The 26,355-nt window shown below is 44.2% G+C and overlaps 1 protein-coding gene across 1 annotated transcript in view; it reads right to left on the bottom strand.

The window, feature by feature from the left end:
• Positions 1-26,355, bottom strand: part of LOC117804225 (monofunctional C1-tetrahydrofolate synthase, mitochondrial-like) — a 114,689-nt gene that overhangs the window by 30,347 nt on the left and 57,987 nt on the right. The window contains exons 6-7 of the mRNA XM_034670790.1: positions 20,286-20,393; positions 17,551-17,703 (exon numbers count right to left, since the gene is read on the bottom strand). Coding sequence (XP_034526681.1) covers positions 17,551-17,703; positions 20,286-20,393 — 261 coding nt within the window. The remainder of the gene's footprint in view (positions 1-17,550; positions 17,704-20,285; positions 20,394-26,355) is intronic.

The raw sequence follows: 26,355 nt of genomic DNA, 5'->3' as shown, positions 1-26,355 counted from the left end.
GGATGGTTTCTGAAACTTGGATTCTGGGAGGGTTCCTTCCACTCTCTAACTCCCAAGGGTGGCTAGCAACATGGTGTATACTGAGGATGCTCTGTTTTTTGCAGTCTGGAATTGGAATGTGCCTACGCAATCAGCCCCCCCCCCCAAAGTCGTTGGCGCAGAGTCTCTAATGAGCTTCCCTGGCAGACCACCTTCCATACGTGTTGTCACAATTCGATGCTGGAGGGATTGAACATGTCCAGTGTGACTCCCCTGGAAAAGGACTCTTGGAAGCTTGAGCTGGGCCTCCTTGGGACTTCACCACATGTGCCTTTTCCCTCTGCTGATTTTGTTGTAATAAGTTATAGCCCTGAATATGATCATATGTACAGTTTGTGACTCTGGCGACTCACTGAACCTGGGGGTGGTCTTGCGTTCTGTTATCTTCCTCCTAAAGCTGTGTGTTCGTCTTTTATTGCTTATCTAAATAAAGGACAAACAGACCTACTGGAGGAACAAGTCAGAAATGCGAGCCCTTCTTGAATTTTCTCCTCCCCTCTCCTGTTCATACAGCTCAGTTTATTTGACCCTCGTTGTATCTCTCACACCTGCCTCCTCCTCTCATCTCCCTAGACCTGAGTCTAGACCCGTGTATTTGCCTTTGTAACTACTACCACCTCCTAACTAGGTTTTCATGCTTCCACTCTCTCTTCTCTCCACTCCACCCTCCAGACCGCTGAGCGATCTTTCTAAAATGTGAACACAATCATGGTATTGCTCTGTGCAAAATCCCCAGGCCCTGGGTGTTGCCTTTCTGCCCATGGCTCACACTCACTCAGATTCTTGTTGCTTGCACACATGATCACAGTCGCGTAGAATTTTAGCCATGCTTTCTAATGCTTTGATGCTTTATGTTCCTGTCCCGTATCACCTGGCTAACTTGTTCTCACCCTTCACAATCAGGCAACCCCATGCCCTGCCTGCTGCCCCCCCCCAGCCCTGCCAGCCCTCAGTGCCACCTGCTCCCATAGGCTCTGGAGCACGCTGATGTGCTTGGTCTCTCAGAAGGAAAGAGCTCTCGGCTTTTCAAGCATCTGTATATTTAACTGCTGTCCCTCACCAGCCTTTGAACTCTCTGAGGTTAAGGTCCAGGCCTTCGTTGTTTTGTTGTTCTTTCTCATGGCCTAGCACACAGCACTCTTCCATAAATATCGAAGGAGTGAATCAGAAATAAGGAATTTGTGTGGTTGCACAGCAATCATTCAATTAGCTAGAATGGCCTAATGAATCATCACTGCTCGCCTGAGTATCTGAAGTGTATCTGAAGGAAGTGGGTTAGTCAATGAGAAAGTTAGTTTCAATGAGAGAACTCTTGTCATCTGGATTCTCTTGGTGACAATAAAATCATATTCCTCAGTGCCCCCTTTCTCAATTCCAGGTAGTCCTATACCTTTTATTGTCCACATTCCACCCTGGGGCCATGAATTCACTATGTAAATATTAATGGAGTTGTTTGGATCAGATTTTTCTGAATCGCTTCCCACAAATTCAGTGCTGTTTATCTTCGAGATGTCCGCTTCCTGACCTTGGCCTGCTTTGCCCTGCATTTAAATCCTAATATCTTTCTCCAAGTCTCTACTGTTCCCTCCCTACATTACATGAAGGATTTGAGTCTGGAACCAAGCAAAGCCAAAATCTACTGGAAGCAGTGACTTCCTCATAAATAAAGCGGATGATTCCCTGGTGCATTGTGTAATACACTGAAGAGCCTTTCCTTACCATCTCGTGGCTGATCTATACATGCCCACAGGACACAGGACAGAGAGCACCGCCAGGCTCCAGGGTGAGGGTTCTGAATGCAGCATCAAAGACACGCGAGGAACTGCTCTGGGACGTGCCAATTTCCATGTAGTTTGGTTAACAAGAAATACTCAACATCTCTAATAGTTTCCAGGAATGAAAACTATTTAACAAAATGGTAAGAGAAGAGCCTCAGAAGGTAGGGATCGGTTTTACACATTTGCATCCTTTTGTAGTTATCATTTCTCATGAAAAAAGAACATTCTTAAATTTTAATTCTGATTTTATAAAACACCAGTCGAGATCTGGTTTATAACTACAGAGGCTTGTAGCTACCAGGGACCCGGGGATGCCATCCCACCTAAGCAGTATAGGGATTGCTCTGCGGCAGAGGCAAGACTTCCCGTCCAGGTGTCCCAATTCAGGGTACTCACCACTGCACCATCCCGCCCTTCACTGATTAGCTGTCTTTTGGTTTAAAAATAAAAGTTCCTTTAGAAGTATTGTGAAATGTATAATATTGGTGAACTGCTATCAAATAAGTTAAAATAGTAAAAAAAAAAAAAACCAACCCTTGGTGCACGCGTGCAGATGGCACCCCCCCCCACCTTGCTTGGCCAGGCCACACCCACCCAGCCATGCAGGCGGGGTCAGGAGTCCTTGGAAAGGAGGAACCAGGGCTTTTGGAAGCCATGGGGTCAGGGGTGCACATGAGCCACAGCCTTTCCTTCTTGCGGGACAATCATACTCTCTCCGTAAACCTAACTTTCATGATATAGCTCTATCTTGGGGGTTCAATGGCCTTCTGTAGGCTAATTACCATCTATCATATTGAAAAATTTGCAAAGGTCTAATGGAATGAATGACTTTGGATGGCTGTCGGCCTGCAGGTCACCCTTAAAAGCCAGCAAGCAAAACACAATTCTGCAAAGCGTGCTGAAGGAGCTTTCTGGAAGATCAGAAAGGCAGCCTCCACCACCAATGCAAAGGCCAAAAACAGATGTAAGAGACCTCAACACTGAGTGCTCCCATAAGTCCTGCGGCTCCATGAGCCCCAACACAGCCCCGACCCTCCCAGAGGGTCAAGCTGCACCAGATTCGAGTCTTGATGAACTCTCTGTGTGAAGCTCTTTCTAGTTCATTGAAAGAGCAAATATGGGAAATCAGCCTAAGCTCTTCCTAGGTGCCGAAATGAAACAAGAAAAGAAACTGAGACACTCAGTACATAAGCTACGGGCTGTCACCGAATGGCAATGAGAGTGAGGCTCCTGTGTGCCGCTTTCCTCAAAGACAAGACTATTTCCTGGCGTTTTAATTGAGAAAGATAAGGTGGGACTACATTTTCATGCATATGGATGTGTCTATTTTAAGTCTTAGACCTCTTTGGTCTTAGAACGGGCTGACGCACTATCATTACTTATGTTTTGCTCCCTAACCTTCCGTAGGTCTGTTCCAGGAGATGGAGGTTTTCAGCAAAGAACTTGAGGGAGCTTACTTTCAATAAAATTTAAAAATTTGATAGAACTCGGCATCATGGAAAATATAAACTGAATCCAAGTCAAGATCCAGGCAGGCAGGAGGCATGTGGTCCAGGTACCCTATAATTACCAGGGCTCAGCTGTTTAATAGTTCTAGACCTTCTCGACAACTGAAGCAGAATCGGGAAAACACTCAGGCCGAGGATTTGCCTTGAATATGGATTTTCATTATCCAGGGAAAGAAGCACAGAAAACAAAGTAAAACAAACAAACAAACAAACCCAAAATGTTATTGACACCTAGGACTGGAAGAAAGTCATTCAATGCCTGGAAGCTACTGTGTGTTAAGCACGAGGCCTGGCATTTAGGACTCAGAGACAAATAGGAAGTCTGCACCCTCCCAGAACTCCCCACAGAACCACAACCCATTACTTTCTAGGGAGACAAGCACACAGGTCTCATAACCTGGAGCTGTGAGCATTACAACAGAAATCACAGTACAAAAGGAATGCAAAGAAGTTATTGAACCCAGAGACCCTCTCCTGTGAGCTATCTGGAAAGGGCCCCAGGTCAGAGGAGTGTCCCACATTAGCAAGTTGGTACAGTTGTTCCTTACAGCACCAGTGCTCCTCAAAAGAGGACGCTGTCCCAGAGGAACAGACAGACTTCGTAGTCTTTCAGAAATACCGTTTCCCAAGCAGGCCTGATAAAAAGCCAGGCGGCTGACAGTTCAAGGTTATAATCTCTGGCAACGTAATGGAGTGAATCTCTTCTGCCACGCGGTGTCTATGCCTGGCCGATCAACCATGTGGCTGGCAGGGTTGACAGGGTATTTGTGAGATCAAGGAAGCAAATCAAGTCTCTCACTGAAAGAGATGACCAGTCCATCCCAAAGACACAGAGGTTAGGACTCTGCTTTGAAAAACAGTTCCGAACCTGCTCCAAGCACATTAATTAATGGGGGACAGAAATGCTAGGATCCACACCCTAAAAAAGTGGCTGGTGTTATTCTGGCCGATATTCAAAGATACTCAAAGCAAAGGTTTCAACTAGAGAAGTCACAGGAAAATTTCAGCATGTCACAAGTAAAAGTTTACCTTTTGAATGACATAGCCTTCTGCTAACCAAGCAGAAAAATTAGAAAGTTTATCCTGACTTACTACAATTTTAAAGACTATATTGAAATTAATGAGTAGCAAGCAATATGGTTTTGGATACCATCTGCTCCAATAATGGGACTGGTTTTGGAGTAGATCATCTGAAGCCACTTTCCAATTAGATGGTTACCAGAACCAAGGGTCACTTTCAGTAACGCCTAGCATGTGAACATAAGACCATATCATCAGTACAAACAGTACAAAGATGGTATACTATTTCTTATGGGTAATGCCAGAGTTGAATGGTGGTTCTCCCCCTTACCAGCTCTTTGATCAGGGCAAGTTACTTAACCTTTCTGTGTCTTGCTTTCCCGATGTGGAAAACAAGGACAGCGATATTCCCTACCTGGGAAGGGCACTGCAAGCATTAAATCAATCAATACATACATACTGCTCAAAATACCACCTGACACCCAGCGAGTGCTGAGTAAATGTTCGCTCTGATTACAGTTTTAATTGTTATTATCTTTATAATTTACGCCAGCATCCCTTTCTTTCTAGCTACTCTTCTATGCATTTTTACATTGTTGAGTTATGGGCTATGAATCTCATTTATTTTCCCACTAAGCAAATCAATTATTTCTCCAAGTCATTAAACATTATAAACATACAAACACGGAATATATTTAGAGACAATCATCCTGGTCCTGAAACTATCTGGACTTTAGTATCTTTAACCCTCCCTTCAATGAATCTTTTTAAAAATTACCCATTCTGTTTAGGAGAAAAGAATGGATTTTTTGGGGGCTGGGAAGATGTCTGCTCGTGTGCTCATAGATGAGATATGGGAAAGAAGAGTTACAACGGCAGATCTGTGAACTAAAGGAGTGCTTTACTAAAGGAGTGCAGGCAGGGTTTTTGTTTTTCGAGCTATGATACACGGAGAGCAGTGTCTGCATGCGGATAACCCGGGAGGAGGACGGTGTGTCAGGGAGACGCAGGGTAGGCTGGTGCACTTGAGGTGAACCGGACACTCCATCACCGTCCCCAGCTTGAATCTGTGACCACAAAGACACACTAGGGCAGGATTTATGGGCCAATGTTCTCTCAGCGCTGCAGATACTCCCCATCATGGCTTCCATGTCTTATTAAAATAGAAGAATCTGTCTGAAGCCATAATCTGTGAACTTAATGCAATCTTCCTAAACCTTCTGTTCTTTTTCCAGTGATGTGGTGGCGCCCATCGTTTTCCCCCCCTCTGTCTGAAATACTTCCTACTCCACAGAAAGATATAAGGTTCCAATTTATGCCTCGAATGAAAACTGAAAGGGGTTCAAAGAAGCCGAATAGATGTCCTGTTGGAATCCCATTGTTAGGTGGTTTGGTGTCTCTTCTGTGTCTTCCTGCCAAAATGATTCCATGTCCAAAATGGAGCACATTCCATTCTTTATGACAAACTTATCAAAAATAAAATGACCTCCAGCTGTCAAAACAGCTTGAAGAAGGTTAGGGTTATTATAAATAATAGAGAACTTACAGCCATCTATGTGGTGATTTTTACCCACATGAAAAGTACGGGTAAGTAAATAGTTTTTAATCAGCATGAAGGAGTAATCTGCTAAATTCATCAGAGACGGAAGGCCAACAGCAGTGTGGATCTGGGAGCTGGACCGCCCATCCTCAACCTGACCTTTAGCAGACCAGTCCTTGTAACCAGTATTTGTGGGCCCAAACTAAATACGAGCGGTAGTGAGGATTTTTCACTGCTCAAAAGGAGCCTTTCACATAGCATTGTGATTTTATAGGTTTGATGACAAGTTAACTCTTTGCCATTTGAAAATAGCTTCAACCACACCATAAAGAAGAGAGCGAAGCTAACAGAAACTCAGGTTATTGGTCCCGGGGGACTTACAATAACTGTGATGGAGCATCGAAGAAGATGAAAGCGGAGGATTCTAATGGACCGGCAATATCAGCGCACGTCAGACAACGCACGGCGCCTCAGAGAAGATTACTTCCTTCATTTGTAGGCCAATTCTCTTTATTTGTGTAATGTAGTTTGAAGCAACTTTAAAAGCTTTTGATTCGTAGCAAATAACAGCTCACTCAGAAACCAAATGATTGAGGCTTAATGACTAAATGGATATAGAAAGAATATTTCTCCACTCTCCCCACAGGGAACCATCAGTGCCGAAGCAATGCATTTGTCCCCTGGCCCAGCCCGCAGTTACCCGTGTTGACACTTCTAGCTTCCAGGTTACCTGGTACAAGACCCATCCTGTAAGGGCTCACACAGCCTAGGTGATGGAAACTGCTAGAGGTTTTGTTTCTCTGATTTAAAGACAATAAAGAATGACCTGGAGATCTTGCATCGTGGGCACACAAGAGGTGGTCCTGCACACCCCCTGGGACCTCCATTCACAGAGATTGCTAGGTTTTGAAATGGTCTGCTCACACCAGTCCAGCGGCTAAGGTCTTCTGATGGCTCACTCCCACTGTATTCAACTCCCAGCCAGGGTCACTAAGGCCCTCTGTGGTGGGGCTCCTGTCCACTGCTGTGCCTGGAATGCTTTACCGAAGCCCCCTACCCCCATAAGCACTTCTCTTTTTCAGGACACCTCAAGGACACGGCTGGGAGGTTCTCTGCATTGCTGCCCCTTCTCACAGGAGACGGGCGTCCTTAGGATCCCTCCGCACCTTGGCACCCTCAGGCACTCTGCAGGCACGCATGCGTTCGAGTGCCTTCCCCTGGCATAAAGCATCTGGGGCAGGGGTTGGGTGTTTCCAGTCTTGGTAACCTCAGTGCACAGTGCACATTAGACATCAAAAATGTTTTTAATTAGAACAAAATTTAGAAATTGTACATCACTCCAATGTAAAAAGCTCTCTCCAAGCGTCACTCCTGGCCCGTCTCCTGAACCCTGGAAACTAATTTCTAACTGTCTCACAGATGACTTGACAGGAAGTTCAATGGGCACCTCAGACAACATGTAACTCTCCACGTTCATGGCCACAGCAGCTTGCCGTTTTTGTTCTCTCCAGGTACAGCCTTCTAGGTCCCAGAAGGCACCTGACACTCCTTCCTCACACTCAATCCTTTGTTGGCTCCTGTGGCTTCTACTGGTCTCCCAGCACACACACGTTCCTCTCCACTTGCCCTGTCCTTGCCCTGTCCTAGGCCCATGGCGTTCACCCAGGCCTCGGCACAGGCCCCTCGAAGTCTCTTGGCCTTAGTCTTTCTCTCCTTCAGGAGATCACTACGAGGGTGGTTCTCTGCCCACAAAATCTCAAACGCCCTCGTACACCTCAGTATGTCATTCAGAGCCATCATCTCTTGAACCAATCTTCCCAAGTGGCCTTTGCTTTCTTTGAAGTTCTGTTGCATTTATCATTTACACCTTTCTTTCAGCAAGCAAACGTACAGACTAGTTGTTGTAATTTTGAAAATGTTGATGCCTTATTAATCCAAATATTCTCCACCCCCCCTTAGGGTGACATCACATTTTATGCTTTGTTGTGTGTGTCAAGGCTTAACACGCCTGGCGTGATGAATACACACTGATTGATCCATGAAAAGAAAATATCAAGATATTTAAAATCGACGTTATTCTTGAGTAAAGATCTCATAAGCTTTACTCTCGGAACACTAGCCCTCTCCCTTGCCATTTATTATCAACCATGCTCTGAGGGCTGGTATGGAGAGTAGTGAGCTCATCTGGATAAAGCACTGGGAACAGTGTCTGACCTGTGGTTGAAATAGCCATTACGTGGAGGAGGAGGAGGGGGACGGAGGATGCAGCACACAGAAGGAGGACTGGATACATCTATGCGAAATGTGGATAAGCAGTTTCCACACAAATGGCCAGACTGCCAAGCCGTACCGTTTGGTGGGATACCTGATCTGTACATCCATATGAAAGCACATTAATAAAAATACATTTTGGACCTGGTTTATAGTACTGCTGGTCTGTAACAGGCTCAAGAAGAAAGGCTAGGGCACTGATTAGGAAAGGCTGGAGTTATGAGCAGATATGGCTGGAGGACACGAAAGCCTCTGCGATTAGCTCCTTAAAGACTGCTTTTCCCAACTGGAACTTCAGTTTGGGATCATATGAAGGGTGAGTTCACACTGGCAGAGAATTCTCTTGCTCTCTGTGGAACTGGCAGGCTACCCACACATGGGCAGCTTCAAATGTACATTCTACACTGGGCTTCCAAAAGTGGAAAGGTCAAGAGAACTGAAGACATGGTCCTTACCCAGGAGGGTCTGGATGAACAGGAGATACTGGGCAAGGCGGCTGGGACAGGCACAGACACCCCACATCTTAGCGGGTGTTGCTGGCGGCACAAGGGCGGGGGTGCGCTCGAGTGAGAGGTGGAGTGACTGGAGGTGAGCAGCTGCCGCAGGGGCACCATCTCCCCAACGCCAGTCCTGGGGCAGGGTCTGGAGCTTGAGAAAGTCCGTATTCAGAGGAGAAACACAGATAAATTTGGGAATGGGACGATGGATTTTGGAAGGTGGAAGGAAGCATGGTTAGGTCGTTTTTATGGGTCCTACAGTCTCTAAAACTGATTCTTAGGGTTGACATGAGTCTCAAACAGAAGACTGCTGTCCATGATCGATGCAGAAACTTATGTTGCCAGCCCTAGGTCTCTTTAGCAGAATGTGGTACCTTTATTACTAATACTTAATGCAGGCGCCCCAGCAAATTCTTACAGGGGGTTGGCAATATGTCAATGAATTTTCTTTATGAGTCTTCTGGGGACTTTATAAATACCTCCATTTGGTCACTTAATCTAACACAAGTTATATTTCCAATACTTAACAGCTTTACATTTGTTCCCTGATTAAATTAGATCTGTGATACTCACAGGTATAAAATGTTATGAATTTTCAGTGATACCTAGTAAGGATTAAAGGACAACCAATTCTTTCAAAAGTGATATACAGCAGATTTTTATAGAGACACATAATATGTCAATTCTGTATTTTAACATTTAATCTGATATCCATGGGTGGACACGTTAATGAACACATATATATTTAGGCCTGTAAACTGCCATGAGTTCAGATATTATCATTTCCTTAAAAATTATAATTGTAGGTTTAAAGTGTGACATTTTCCAATAAATCTAGGTCCTCTATTTATCCATTCCCACCACACCCTGAAACTGATTCTGAGGACTGCTGTGCCCTTTAGTTGGGAGACTGGTATTCTCGTTTGCATTAATATGATTTCCCTTGCATAAATACTGAGATGCTTCTGATTATATTATATTATATCCTAGATATATTATATAGATTATATTATATCCCAGATTAAAAACTGGGACCTCAAAGTATAATGACTGTAACAAAGAGGCACAGAATAAAGAGAAGCTCCAGGAATACCAGATAATTCTATGGATGCCTTTCAGAAGTTCTGGACTGGGGAATGCCTTGAGCATCAATGTGATGCTCTGAATCCAAACTAAAAACAGGGAGAAAACAAGTAGGCTGTAGATGGAAGCGGAGGAGAAATGGGCCAATACTTCACCAATCCCTAGTGAAAACAAAAGATCAGTATCCCGATCGTAGGGCTGGATGCGTAAGCACCACAAGCACCCGCTTCTCGGTTTGTAGAAAAGGAAGAAAAACCCAAAATGTGGGGATGGATAACCCTAGGTGAAAAGTTTAACACAATGACAGAGATCTCTGAAAATGTTATTACTCAGCCTATTACCCCAGCCAAGGCCAATTTCATTTAAAGTGATTTTATATTTATGCTAAAAATAAATTCGTATCAAACTGGGGGAGAAAAAAGATCCTGCAAGCAAACGGACTGGACGGACCTAGGCAACCTTCTGTGACAGAGGAGAAATGTCATTTTCATGAGTCACAGAACTTCCCCTGTCTCGTCAATCTGATAAACAGTTTCTGGAAATCGAGAGTGCTGCTTGCTGGTCACCTTCCTTTCCCCTAAAACATGTCACACCGGAAGACAGGGACGATGTCTCTCCTACTGGACAGACACATGTGTAGCTGGCCTCTGGATGCTGGGGAGGAAGATGTGGTCACGAAGCGACCAGGCGGTCTGCTGCAGGGACGTCAGCGGGGGACTAGCCAAGCGGATGCCTGAGCCAGAGGAAGGCATGTTTGGGAGAAAGCAGGAAATTCTGATGTAGAGATGAGGAAGGGCAGCGGGCAGGGGACCCAAGCTGGGTGGAGAGAGGAAACCAAGCAGGTCCCCAGGAACGGAGTGAAAGGACACGGGACAAAGCAGGGCAGCTGCAGAGGGAGAGCCGTGGGCAGGGAGGAGGCTGGATGGAGGCTGGTTCGTTTAAAGTGTTGGGGTAACCTGGACCAAGGAGCAGGGGAGATAGAAAGGCTGTTTGCAGGACTTAAAAGAAATAAGCTTAGAATTTGTTTATTTGTAGGGATTGGGGTGGGAAGGCAGGGAAAGCAAGAGAGGGAGGCAAGGAGTAAAACGGTGATTTCTGTAGCTTCTGAGGGTCTGAGGGATGCTGCGGGGCTAAGGGAGTGCCGCATGATCTCACGGGACAGTGAGCCCTTTACTACGGAACTGCTTACCCATTGCATTTCAAGTGCAGCCCGGGGGGTGAATGTTTAATTTTTTCACTTCGTACCTGACCATAAATCTCTGGAAATGTGGGGAGCGATACATTTGATTTCAACCTACAAAGTCTGAATTAATTCACCTTCATGCTTAACTGAGTGAAGCAAGTTTATAACCACGCATCCCTAAGTGGGGCCGGCACACAGAGGAGAGAACATACCCTCACCGAGCTTGAGAATAACTTCGTCGCTGACCTGAATCGGATCCAATGGAAACTAAACATTCAGGACATACTTTTATAGTAGAGGGAGTAGAATGGAAAACAAAGTGAGCTTAACCGAAACATGAGAAAGAACAAAACGGCCATAACTTAGCTGGGTGGGGCCACAGTCTACTTTTTCACCTCCCCCCACCCCCCCAGTCCAATAAGTCTCCACCCAGCATGAGTTGTGGATGACATCACTCACTTCCCAAATACACTCCAGCAGTTTCCTGCTTTCCAGAGCCTGGCCAAGCAATGGGGTCAGGGGCGCACCTGGGCAGAGATGGGGCTGGGTCAGGTCAGAGGAGAAATTAAGGTCACACCAGTGCTTGCTTGTTTGTTCGCTCCACAAACTGCTTGCTTTACTACTGATCTTTCGGCCCCTCCTTGGATTGGCTTGCACACCGTGATGGGTCCAGTCCAGGCCAATCACGGCATGAGCAAAAACGATGAACACACAGGCCGTGCCCACGATCATTGCTCTGCTCCAGAAAGAGCACAGGGATCAAAGTGAAGGGTGTGGGAAGGGAGAAGAGAGCTTTGATGCACTGCATCTTCTGACCCACTGACCCCCCAGCCAAGATGTTTTTCTCTCCTCGTTGGTCTATGAGGCAAAAACACTCAATTTCCACACAGTTTCAAAGAGCTATTTTACCTCCCAGAGACTTCTACCTGGCAGTGACCACCATATGAATACCCTGGGACATCTTAATCCCCTCTGTGTGAACCATGAGGCTGCTTAACCCCAAGATTCTAGCCCATATTCTTGTCCTTGAGAGTCATCATGTCCTAATTTTATGTCCCACGTTTGTCAATAAAGGAGATTTCATATTCAAGAGGACCTCACTACATGAGGACTTCTAAGTTCTGTGGGAGGCTCAGTGTGATATCAGAGGAGAACAGTCAGATACACCGAACACTAACGTCAAACGGACTTCTACTGGAATTCACAGTTAGTCGGACACCTCTCTGTGCCAGCTGTCTTGAGAGCGCAGAGCTGTGTGAGCACGCCTGAGAAGGAAGGACATACTCATCTGCTGTCCACCCCACGATGGTAGCCAAGAAGAGCCCCTGGAAAAATTAGCATAGAAAACACAATCTTGTGTTTCCATAGCAGAACCTGGGGCCAGCAGACATTAGACAGAACCGGACAAACCACACTGAGGAGTGCATTTCTTATGGGAACATCCTAGGTCCTCTGTCCTTCCTTCAGTGTCTCAAAGTTACAGGTGTTTAAGCACTGCAAGACAGCTGCGATGGGCAAGGTGATGCAACCTGCCAGATCCCACCTGCTGCACACGTGTCCTGACTCCCTGGCCACTGACTGGCCTTACATAAACATTGTTTCCAAGTACTTTTCGTTTATCACTTGCATATTTAGTGTATTTTCTTTTCTTTTTTTTTTTTTAAGAATTTATTTATTTGAGAGAGAGAGAACATGAACAGGGGAGAGGGAGAAGCAGACTCCCTGCTAAGCAGGGAGCCCGACGTGGGGCTCAATCCCAGGACCCTGGGATCGTGACCTGAGCCAAAGGCAGTTGCTTAACCGACTGAGCCACCCAGGCACCACTATTTATTGTATTTTCATGTTATAAAAGGGACACATGCTTAATGCAAATATTGAAATAAGCAGAGAAGTAAAGAAAAAAGCGATTTATAATACAGCAGCCAAATGTTACCATTTTGGTGTCTTTCTAGTCTTTTTCTATGTGGGGTGTAATTTACTTCTCAATAATATCATGGCACATACTTCCCTTAGAGGCTAATATTTTTATGTCATGAAATTTATGCCACATGATTAAAGAGACCTTGTAAATTATAGAAACTTAAAGACAACATCAAAACAATGTGACCAGAAGACAAAGACCACCTACTAGATTTCTTTTGGCCCAAGACTGTTTCGGAGAAATGTAATAAGCTATTAGGTTTATTGAACACGATAAACCATAAGCTTTGAAAGAATTTTGGAAACATAACATAACAGGGTAATCTGTAGAATACAGGGTAGGAAAATCTTGAAAACAATTTGCTCTTTTCTTCCCACATCAAAGATCTGTATTCGCTCAACTATTTCTTACAAGGAGATTCACTAAGTAGTGATGGGCTGGGCAAGAATCTTGTAGTATCTTGGAGCTTTCAATAATATGCCAGAAATAGTACATAAGTATGTCACTAAAGAGAAGCAAGAATACATATGGCGCTTAGTAGGAATGAAGATTTATTTTACGAAGGAAAAATCAGCTACAGCCAGATGGGAAACACTGTGAATGCATGTCAGAGTGGGAGCAAAGGCCTCAGATGTCTGTAAGCTGAGTTATCCTTGTATTGGGTGTTTCTATACAAACAGCTCAGGGAAGTGAAATGTACTGGTGAAGTGTCTACAGCACTTAATGGTATTTATCATCATTATTATTGTATGTGTAATAAGTAAATAGAACATGACGAAATAGTTAAATGGCAAAAAACATCGGCCTGTAAGTAAGGACAGTGGGGGAGGGGAGGTTAAACAGTAAATATTTACAAAGCTAAATCTGGAGGGGGGAAACTGAATTCCCCAGCATTTCACTGTGGGTGTGCTCCAAGTCAGCAGGGCTGGAGATGTTTATTGTTTGAGGACAGACTTGCTTTATTGACATTATCCCCTTTTAGACCTACTACGTAGCCAGAGGGTTCTTCTCCTTTGTTCCACAGCTTTGCGTACTTATAAGTTCCTTTTACTAGGGTGTATCAGAAGACCCATTAGGGAAGGACCTGATCTTTTCACCTCCACGTGGTTGTACGAGAGACTGAGAGAATGAATGGACACTGCAGAAAAAAATGAGAAGCTTTCTGATTTTGCGGTCTGAGTTTGGGCTTTCCTTCCGGAGTGGATAGATACGTGTTTCAAAAGTACTCAAATAAGCACATATCTCATGATTAAGAGTAAGAGTGACTCACGATGCTAGAATTTTCCCACCTGCAGGACCAGCCCCTCCGGTGTCCCCATTCCCCCTTCCCTCGGTCATCTCAGCAGGAAATTACGACACTGTGTCTCCCACACGGGGGTGATGAATGTTAGAAGCATTTCAGCAGACTGTGGCAGGGGCCGGAATGGGGTCAAGTAAAAGTAAATACCAGCCCTTATTAGGCGATTCTGGCCTGCCAACGGTGCGTTTGCCCTGATCCACGCGCAACTTCCCGCTGGCATGGAAAGGGGACCTCTAAGGCCACCGCCTCCACGTGACCGTGACCGTTCCCTGACCTCCAGGAACTTCTTTAGTCAGACACCACTTCCTTCCTGGTTCCTCACGCTCGACTGTTTCACTGATGATCCCGACCTTGCCCTGAGCTGGGGGCGCCACACGGTGGCAGAGGGCTGTCTTCGGGACACCCAGTGAGCCCATGGCCTCCCCCCTCAGGAATGAATCCACACAATCGATTTCCTCCGAGTGAAACGTCAGTGCTCCCATGTGAGCGGGGGGGGGCGGCTCTAGAATTCTGATGTCCCAGAACTGCTCTCGCATGTGGATATGGTGGTGTTGGGATGGGAGGAGGGCCACAGCATACATTTGCTTAGTGACCACGGGATTTTAGATTATATGATTATTTTTATTTCATGACTATTAAATGCTCAGAACGTTTAAGGTTATCAATGAATGGTTCCTAATTTTTACACCAAACCATTTTCTTTCTAATTCAGTTCTCCCTACCTCTACCAGCTGTAAGCTGCCTGATGTGGGAAGCGTCTTTATTTGGGGGGTTCCCCAGAGTGCGCAGCACAGTGCCTTATGCGCACTGGTTGAATGAATGAATGAATGAATGAATGAATTTGTTGGGTGAGTTACTGTGGGGTTTTGAATCTGGACAAGACAGGATAGATTTTGAAGGAGGCTGATTTTCTCCTCGGCCCCCCCACCACCTCAGGCACGGCCCCTCGTCTCTTGGTCTTCCAGTCTCTCTGGCTGCTCTCCTGGGCTGTGCTCTTAATCCTAAGCAAAGGCCTTCACTGACCAATGCTCAGGAGACTTTTAGCACTGAGGGGCTGCCATCGTTGAGGCCACTCTAAGGAACATAAAAAGCAAGCTCTTCTCACTATCCATTTTTGTTAACTGAGGTATAATTAAGTTATACTCAATAAAACTCATCCTTTTGAGGTGTGTATGTCTATGAGTTCTGACAAAGGTATATAGTCATGGAACTATCACCACAAACAAAATATAGAATATTTCCATCACCCCAGAAAGCTCCCTTGTGCCCCTTTGCAGTCACGCCCCTCCTCCTTCCCACCACCCTCTGGAAATGTCATCCAGCACCCATAAAATTTTAACTCTGCTCCCTGTGCCAACACTGTTGCTATACCTCCCGAGGACTCCTGTGGGATTCCCTGGTCTCCCTCCGATACCTTCGACGGGTCCTCCCAGACTCCTTGGAGGGCTCTGTAAATGTAGACATTTTCACCCTCCTCTCATTTCTCTCGTGCTTATCCTTGCTTCTCCCCTGTTTGACATCTGCCTTCATCTATATTCTTAAAACTCTCAAGGCCTTCCTTCCTATTCCTTTCTTCTGAGTGCTGTGTCTGTATTTCTAATGGATCCATAGACCACTTTATATAACCTGTTAACCCTCGCAGTTCTCCACATCCAAGCCAGACTCATTTCTGGCTCTGCCAATCTGCCCCCTGCCGTGCTCCTTCCAGGACTGACGGCACCGCCATCCCAGTCAAGCTACAAGTGGCCCACCCCATGACCCCATGTGTATGTGGCTACCCTTAAAATATGTCTTGAAGTTACCGCTCTCTCCATATTAGCATCAGTGATCGCAGTGTTGACCTTGATGACCTCTGGCCTCAACTGACATTTCCCTGGCTCTGGCTCTTGGCCCTCTGAATATTCTCCATCGGCTGCCAGAGCTCTTTTGCCGAAATAGAAATCAGATCACCTTCTTCCTCTTCTTGTAAAAATACAAAAATCCCAAACAAACACAGAAACCATCCTATAGTGACTCCCCAGGGTGCACAGGAGAAAAACCCAAGTCCCCACTGATGGTAATCAAGCACTGTAACAGCTTGGCCCCGTCTTGCTATCCCAAGGTCGCTTCTCAGCGTCCCCATCCCATCCAACCCCAGCCACACTGGACTTCTCTGGGTCTGTCATGTACTTTTGTGCCCTTGAGTTGAAAATTCACTGTTGCCCCAGGTCAGAGTTTGAGGCTTTGGTGAGGTACTCTTGATTCTCTTCTTCCACATACCCACCTCTTTCACCCAGCTCAGTCAAAGCTGCTCTCGCTATTTCTGTGCTGAGGGCATTCAGAATGCCAATACCATGCTTTCTAGACACCCCCGTGCTGTGTAAACCTGTGCTCCTCACGCCCCTCCTGGTATCTCCACGCCACAGATGCAATAAAGAATTCAAGAAATGCTTACTGAAAGCATTTTGCCCAACATTAGGTGAAATGTGTAAACATCAAGGCAAAAATTCTGCACTTTTTATGTACTTTTGCCTATCCATTGCTTATTTACATCACAACAGAGCCACATGGTTTATTAAAAAAAATTGTTCTAATGTTTCCTGCTTGGACTTGGATCAATTTGTAAAAACAGCAATAAGGAAAATGATGACTTAGAATTTTTTTTGTTCTAAATCTAATCCAGGAGCACTCCAAGGATGAGAAGTCGGATTTGGCCGTTGATGGTTCCCAACGGAAAGTATGTCTTTGTGTGGTTATAATAAAGCCTTTTATGTACGAAGCCCAACATCACGGATTTTAAGTGCTTTGATAAAATTTCACATCTTTGGTATCTCCCTTCCATCCATAAAAAATCTGAAATAACATAATTATCATCCTATAGCAATGTAATCCAACCACACTGTTAAAAATGAAACCGCATTTAATTCGCTCATGGTCTAAGGCAGAGCTTCCCACCTGACGTGCTGAGGAGGAAGGAAGACGGTGAAACGCTGACCTTCCCAGCCTTTGCAGGCGTCTGGCATGAGCAGTCACCTCCATTTATCTGACTACAGTCACATCTTATCATCTTGAGTACAATAATGTGAAAAAGGTCCAGAGACACTATACTAAGCCATTTCACTGTTTAAATATCAGACTGAATTGTACCAAGTTATTGTCTTCTGAGTTCTATGAGGGGACTCAGTTTTATGACTCAAGACACCCTGAATACCTGTTCTAAAAAAAAAAAGAAAAAGAAAAAGAAAAAGAAAAAGAAAAATCCAAACCATGACAGCAGAGGATTTCTATATGGTGGAAGAGAATGGTTAGAAAAATAGCAAATATGATTACTTCCCAACACCTGAATGGCAGAGTGTAGGCAGAACATAAGGATTTAAGGCATTAGGACAACACAGCCTGGGGAAGGTTTTTGGAGAATGTTACTCACTCACCGTTCCAACCAAAGGGTAGATGAAACCAGCGCCTATGCTGGCCCGGACATCACTAATGGGCAAAATGAAATCTCTGGGTACGCCTTTCTTGTCAGGTTGGTGAGACAGAGAGAGGTGAGTCTTTGCCATGCAGATGGGCAAATTTCCAAATCCCTGTAAGGAAGGAAAGGAAAGGTGTTCACTGAGCACATATTAGTCTCCTGTGCGTGTCCAACTTGCACTACCCATGGTCCTCAAGGCTCAGATCCAGGCACATGGCAGGTGCTGGTCACTACTTGTTCACTGAGCAAGAAGATGGGATGAACTCGTTGCCATGTGATCGTCACGTGGTTGAGGGTGTCTGTGATTGATTTCAGAGAATTCTCCTTAAGGAAGGCAGCAAGACATGTACGTTTGGGATAAAGTGTGGCTATTTTCAGGCAAAGTAGAAGCAAGAGCAGCTGTCGAAACTATTTCCAAGGATATTAATATCTGGGGCTCAGAAAGGTAATCTGGAGAAAGGCTCTGTAATGAGGCTCTCAGTCATGTTGTTCACTCATTCTTGGACACCGTCAGGAAGCAAAGGGTCCCTTTGTGTTGGTTTATGAATCATGGGTATTTGATCTGCGATTACATTATATGAACTAAGATGAGGTCACTTTTTAAGCCTCTTATTTTTAAGGACCAAAGGCGATGCCTGACCCAGAGTTCCAAAGGTGAAAGGGCAGGAAGTCACATGTGGGGTCTCACAAAAAGGACACTGTCCTCGTAGCCTGGTTCCGATTAAAGGGTACATAGTGTCCCTTTGGAGACTTTGCTAATTAATGGCAACCACATACTGGACACATAACTTTTAAGGAATATTCCCTCAGTAGCCAGGGATAAAAGGAATGCAGTCTTCAGAGGTAACACATGCAGACTTTCTTATGATTCAATTTAAAAGTATTTGGACAATTTTAGGATATTTTCATTTGGGGGTGGGGCTATTCTTTTTGAAATGCTGGCATATTCTCATAAAATGATCAGAATTCTGCTGGGGGACAATCACAATTGCTCTATAGAAATCGGGACAGAAATTTTGGGTTTCAGAGATCATTCAACTAATGAAATAATTTGAACTGATGTATGTTTCCAATTTAATATTTTGCCAGTACAGATATTAAAAAAAAAAAGAAAAAAACAATATGGCACATACTAGGACCATATTAGTTCATATAAAAAAGAAGTTTTTAAGACTGAAAAAAGGGAAGGAACTAATATTAGAATAAATAATAGTCCTTAAATATTATTAAAAACTTGTGAAAAAAAAAGACTCATGACAATGACCTTACTTTACTCACTTCATTACACACGAGTGAAATTTCACTGCAGATCCATGCCGGTATGTATTACAATTCTGGGGAATTATTTATCTTTTAAAGATTTATTTATGGGCACCTGGGTGGCTCAGTTGGTTAAGCGATTGCTTTCGGCTCAGGTCATAATCCCAGAGTCCCAGGATCGAGGCCAGCATTGGGCTCCCTGCTTACTATGGAGTCTGCTTTTCCCTCTGACCCTCCCACCTCTCATGCTCTCTCTCTCTCAGTCTCTCTCTCTCAAATTAATAAATAAAATCTTAAGAAAAAGATTTATTTATTTACTTAAGAGAGAGAGAGTGAGCAGGGGGAGTGGCAGTGGGAGAAGGAGAGAGTTTCAAGCAGACTCCCCACTGAACATGGAGCCTGATGCAGGGCTCTACCCCAGGACTCTGAGATCATGACCTGAACTAAAATCAAGAGTCAGATGCTTAACTGATTGAGCCACCCAGGTGCCCAAAGTGAATTATTTATTTTTTAAAAGCACAGGCCGAGGGCATACATGGAAAATTCTAAGAAAAAAACGAATTGCTATCTTACCAAACTTGGGAGAATACTCTGGTCAGCACTAGTAGTATTTAACATAATGTCAAATACGATTACAAATAGGATTTAGGAGCTGGGAATTTGAAAAAGTAGATCAGTGATACTCATTATGGAGCTCTTTTGCCGGCCAACTCTTGAAGTGCTTTGATTTCTATCATATCACAGCAAACCGGAGGGGGCATTCGGGGCTTATGGTCATTTTGGTCAGTGTGGCTGAACGAGCTGTGGTGGATACAGTCCATGAAACACGATCATTTTAAGACTAGACTCAGGCTGCTGAGTCCCCGCCACCTTCACAGCTGCCTGCTGATTTTCCTTTGTCACTCCTTCTAGAGTAGAAGATGACAGCACCTTCAACTTGGGTGGACAATCGCAGCACCAAGCCAGTGAACCAACTGCATAAAAACAGGAACACCAAACACCCCCATGTTTAACAGCTGCATGACGACTTGCCTTACTTGGCGCCGTGCTAACATTTTTAAGGCAGGAGGAGCCCTGCAATGAAGAGGAAGCACTACAGGTCATCCAGCTTTGACTCCACAGCCACACATCCACGGAGTTTCAGTGTTCCTGGCTGACCAGGAGGGACGAACCCTCACATGTCCCAGATGTGATACCACCCATATCAGACAACCGATAACCACAAAAGTCAATCACGTATCGATCAGAGGGTATACACCCTCGCCATAATGTTCTGTTTAAAGTCCACAAACTACCCAAGGCTATTCATTCAATTTTTGTAGACAAAGGAGATTAAATCACGTTCAGCTGGTGAGACTTCTAACAGTCCTTATGTCACGGTGAGTACTTTAAGGGCCTGAGGAGGATTTTTTCCCCTAAATGTGTAACTTTTACCTGTTGCGTGTAACGATCTATTTTGGACTGTGCCTCGGGAGACAGTTCGATATCTCTGGCTCCGTACACAGCCTGTGCGATGGTTCTTATCTTTTCTACAATTGGAAGCTGGAGAAACACAAACGACAACAAAATTGTTCATGTTAAACCGGTCGAAGAATTGAGGGAAAGCTTTGTGCGCTTTTCTGCAGTCACTTAAAATTTCCTACCAGATTTCCTCCTCAACATCCGTGGTATCTGAAGCAGATACTCTCTCCTCTATCACCCTTAAAGTATGAAGAAGTATCAAGAAGCTTTAGCTGTTCAGCCAACTCAAAGGTTGCTTATCTAGTTAATCATTTTTATCCATCCCATTGTTTTAAAAAATGTACTTTATACTATGATTTTATAAGTCAGAACAGGAGTCTCCTAAACAAATACTTAATGCTGGTGTTTAAGTGCCTCCGGACTCAGGTTATATGACAGAGAACACAGCAATGCTAAAAACATGTACATTTTTTGTGAGTAGGAATGGGCTCATATATTTTTTTAAAGATTTTATTTATTTAGAGAGAGAGCAAGAGCACGAGTGGGGGGAGGAGGGGTCGCAGGAGAGGGAGAGAGAGAATCTCAAACGGACTCCACAGAGCATGGTGTGGGGCTCAATCTCATGACCCTTAGATCATGACCTGAGCTGAAATCAAGAGTCGGATGCTTAACACAACTGAGGCACCCAGGCACCCCGGAATGGGCTGATATTAAATGCTGATATGATCACTTTATTAGGAAATCAGAAGTTGAATCTAGTGTCACTTTAGCAAATTATGAGAAATCATGGAGGCTGGGAAAGAATCCAAGAAGGCTAGATATGGCTGAATATATGTGTGGGGTGGAGAAACAACCTTCCATAATGCTGGACGGGAAACCTGGATGCGGATGGCTAGTAAAATACTGAAAGTGGGGTGCCTGGGTGGCTCAGATGATTAAGCATCTGCCTTTGGCTCAGGTCATGATCTCAGGGCCCTGGGATCCAGGCCCACATTGGGCTCCCTGCTCCGCGGGGAGTCTGCTCCTCCCTTTCCCTTTGCCTGCTGCTTCCCCTGCTTGTACTCTCTCTGTGTCAAATAAATAAATAAAATCTTTAAAAAATACTGAAAGTGATCTGGAGAAACAACAATGGTTCATTAACAAAGGAATATGCCACAGATAAAGTGATTCTTATTTAAGCAAATCATTTGACAAAATCATTCATAATTTTACTGTGCAGAGAACATACAGGCATAATGCAGTTTGTGGATTTACTGTCTGGTGAATAGCTACTGGATCAAGTGCCTGCTGGTGGAATGAATGTCAACCAAGGCGCAGAAGGCTTTCATGGCCTGCTCAAAAACTTTGCTTGGCAATGGCAAACGGTACATTTGTATGAATTACTGTTGATATACACAGGAAGGAGACTCATCCAACAGGAGAAAATAAAAGCTAGCTTTACCCTCTCAATCTGATAGAACCCCAGATTGCTTTAAAATGTGTTTTTCATTACTATAGTTTTTATTACTATAGAGTTGTTCTGTAGTCTGGAACTCAGATATTGGACGTTTCAGCAAATAACAAATGGAGGTGCAAGTCATTATAACATTTCATTGGAGGACATAAAAGATGGTCTGAATCAATGTAGAGAAATACTTAGTTCATTGGTAAGAAGACTTAATACTATAAAGATGTCAGTCCTCTTAAACTTAACCTATTAGTTCAATGCAATTCCAATAAAAATCCCAAGAGCACTTTGGGATGCTTGGCCAACCAATTCTTAAATTCACAATGAAGAGTAAGAGGACAGATAGGTAAGATAACTTCCAAGATAAATAAAACCAAAAGAACAAAGGGGACTTGCCTTTCCAGGTATCAATCACACTACAAAACTATGGTAATTAATTCCATATGGTATTAGCACATGAGTAGACAAATCAATCCAGGGAAGATAAGAAAGAACCCAGAAGGATACCATAGCAGGTGTAGGACAGTATATAATAGAAATGACACAAACAGGGAAAGGGCTGACTGACCAACTGACTTTTGGCTGCAGAGAAATAAAACTAAGATTCTTACTTCACAACTGGCACCCTAATAAATCCAATATAGAACAAAGCAAAACTTTTGAAATTATAATTCTAAATACTGGGAACAAAACATTGGGGACTCTACGGTCATGAAGTAGGGAAGGATTTCTTAAACAAGGTAAGAACAGGATACACCCTAAAAGAAATGATTTCTAGATCTGACATCAAAATTTAAAATTTCTTGTATAAAAAAAGACAATGTAAATAAAATTACAGGATAAGGAGCAGTCTGGGAGAAGATAGATACAGGCAAATATTTAAGAGTCAAAAGATTAGCTGCTGGAATGAATTAAAAAAACCTCCTACAAATCAAGAAAAAGACAAATATTTAGTACTGGGCAGAAGGAGTAACTAATAACCACATGAAAAAATGTCCAATCTTATTAGTAATCAAGCAAAGGCAAACTAAAATGATGCAAATCCAATTCACACTCACTGGATTATCATGAATGACAGGCATGAGAATGTCAAGTACAAACGAGGATGTGGGGGAAATGATAAGTACTTCTGTCTTGGTTGAGATGCTCATGGTCTAGCCCATCATGAAGCTTCCTAACTTCCACTCTACCACAGTCTAACCTCCCTAGAAGGCACCTAAGAAGAATCCAAAAATCTTCAGCTTGCCATGGCCCTACTGAAGAACACGATCTGGCTGGGATATTTAAGTATCTGAACAATACGTGTTCTGAAGCATAACTTCAGATAGGATATGCCTGCATATCTTAAATTTTCCCCATGTCTTCTTGCTTCTAGGCCCTTACACCTAAAGCTTCTTTGTCTATAATCCTGCAAGATCAACCTGTGCTAAAACTCCCTGAGCTCTGTAAGGTCCATCTCAAAGGCCAGCTTCTCCAGGAAGCCTTTACGGGGCCTCCTGAAGCACATGCAGGCATTCTCTTCTCTTCTCTTCTGTCGGATGGCCCTGGAACTCTCTTACGCAGATGGGTGCTACACAGGACCATGGGTTCAACAGGGCCTGGCAGTGACGGGCTGCTGGCGAAGCTCAGGCTATTTTAGGGTGCACTGTTGGAGAGCAAATGATAATGGTCCCAGGATCAAACTATGACAATGAAGCCTACCAGAGGGCAAGGGGTCTTTTGTAAACCACGTCATGGGAGAAATCAGCGAATAATCTGCACCTCTAGAAGGGACAACTCCAGAAAGAAATGATCATTATTTTCCAGGAAGGCAGAACGTGGAGCATGGGCAGAAATGAGAGCAAAGGCATTTTCAACCCCATGTTTAAGGAAAAGGTGTAATAACCACAGCTGCCTCACTAAATAGTGACCTGTCCACACCAGCAGGGACCAGTATAAGCCAGTGATGGTGCCAGGAATGTTGTAGAAAGAGTTACTGCCTGAGTGAGTGTAAAGTTGAGGCTGGGCTACAGCCTTAGGGTGACTTCTGTGGATGCCGCCACATTCATATCAGGTGAGAAGAACGCACAGCCTATAAACTCTTTGAGGTCAAGGACCAGCTGGAGGTGGGATGTAACGCGGCCGCTGGGCTCTGAATATCACCTGTTGACCAAGCAAGGCTTCCATGTGGCCCAGTGTTTATAATGATTGTAAGAAAGTTCGGGTGTTGATGTGCTGAAGACAGCAACGAGAAGGGACTTTTACTGAACCTCAGATCTCATACATCAGCATAACATGTTGATGGGCACTGAAGTGCTTGCTTTCGACGCTGCACTTAAGCTAATAGGATCTCCTCAGCTCGTCAATCAATGCTTTGCAAGTAGCGAAACTTTTTAAGAAACAGAGGGTAATAGGTTGCTGGAAAATACTTCCAGCATCACACAGAGCAAGCACAATGACCATGCTTGTCGGGGGAAGTCAGATCTTTGGGTACTGTGTTTCCCAAGTAGTAAGAGTGGGTCCTGGGAAACAGGCAGCATCCCCATGGGCACTACAGCACAGCTGGGTGGCAGCTCTGGGGCGAGGGGTCTAAGAGACAACACGGCCCCTTGTTATAGCTGGTTAAATCATGTCACCTCTATGAATTCACTTCCATATCCCCACGACGGGCAGGTACAAACCGTGTACTGTTCTGCCAGCATGGAAGCAATGTTGAGAAGACGAGCTGTGCGTGTCACTCCATACAAACCCCAAGTGCCAGTATTATGGAGCAAGGGCAACATAGCTGACACAGAGAATTACGTCAATAAAATGACAACGAAACAGACGGTACGACTTTTAACACAGTTAATGAATACAGGGCACTATTTACTGAGCTCTAGGTTATGATTTGAAATTAAAAGGTCAGCAATTTCTTTTCTTTCTTTTTTTTTTTAAAGACTATTTATGTATTTNTTATGTATTTGAGAGAGAGAGAGAGACAGCACAAGCAGGGGAAGGGGCAGGCAGAGGGAGAGGGAGAAACAGACTCCCTGCTGAGCAGGGAGCCCAACAAGGGGCTTGATCCCAGGACCCTGGGAGCATGATGACTTGAGCCAAAGGCAGACGCTTAACCCCCTGAGCCACCCAGGAGCCCCAAAAGGTCAGCAATTTCTATTAAGATAATAATTAAAAAGCTTACATGGGAACAAGGTAATACTAGAAGGATGATTAGTGAAGAACTAGTGTGATTGGGTATTTAGCTGACGTATTACAAGCTTTTAAACATGAATATATTTCATTTCAAGAAATATATGTATATTTAATTTTTAGTTATAGTAAAATATACATACTAGAAAGTTAACTATCTTAACCATTTTATTTATTTTTTATTTTTTAAAAAAGATTTTATTTATTTATCTGAGAGAGAGCACGAGCAGGGTGAGGGGCAGAGGGAGAAGCAGACTCCCTGCCAAGCAAGGAGCCCGACCCAGGACTCCAAAATCATGACCTGAGTCTAAGGCAGACGCTTAACTGACTGAGCCACCCAAGTGCCCTCATATCTTATCCATTTTGAAGTACATAGTGCCATATTAAGTACGTTCATATTGTAAAACTAATCTCCAGAACGATTTTCATTTTGCAAGACTAAAACTGTGGACCCATTAAACACTAACTCCCTCCTCTCAACTCCTGGCAACCGCCCTCCCATCTACTGTTTCTCTGAATTTGGCTACACCAAGCGACCTCATATAAGTGGAATCAGACATTTGTCCTTTTGCATTTTCGTTATTTCAATTGGCATGAACCTCGAGGTTCATCATGGTGTAGCCTGTGTCTGAATTTCCTTCCTATTTCTTTGTACGCGTACGCCACATTTTTTCTTAGCCATTCATCCACCATTGGGCACTTGTGTTGTTTCTCCCTTTTCACTATTGTGACTGATGCTGTGATGAGCACGGATGGACCTTGACACTCAGCTTTCAATTCTTTGGGGCATTCAGAAATACATATTTTTGGTCCACGACTAAACCGCCTTCCTTTCTAATGTTCATTTGAAAGTATTTTGGGAATTTCAAGAAGGTGCCAGACTGACTTTGTGAGGTGTGTAATTATGGCTTTTTAAATTCCTATAGGAAAATTGCTACCATCCAAACATGACAGATGTCCCAAATACAACGTGTGGAAAAGAAAAGCAGGAAAGGGCTGGCTGCACGAGTCCTAGTTGGTTGCTCTGTTTCCCCTCCTTACCCTCAGATGCCAGACTTCCGTGCTTCCCAACAGGTACTGATACCTGCTGCCTGCCATTCCAAATTTTTGATGCCCTGACTCCAGTCTTGCTGTGCCCGGAGAAGATGAGGGTGCTCCCGACAGCTCTGACGGGTGCAACGCTGTCCATCATGAGCCCAAGAGAACGCACCACCCACCGCCTGGCGCGTGTCCTGCAGCCCCAAGCTGAATAAATCGATGGACGGGGCTAGATATCCCAAGACCAAAATGCTTCCAGGACTGCTACTACAATTCTTCTTTTTCACTCACGTGTACAGGTGAATAAATAAAAAGATGATCTCGGTTGATGTGTCTTTTGGGTTTAATACAAAAACTAAAAACTGCCCCAATAAGGTCATTCTCATTGTA

Source organism: Ailuropoda melanoleuca, chromosome 10, assembly GCF_002007445.2.
Source record: "Ailuropoda melanoleuca isolate Jingjing chromosome 10, ASM200744v2, whole genome shotgun sequence".
NCBI lineage: Eukaryota > Metazoa > Chordata > Mammalia > Carnivora > Ursidae > Ailuropoda > Ailuropoda melanoleuca.
This window is presented reverse-complemented; position numbering and strand designations above follow the sequence as displayed.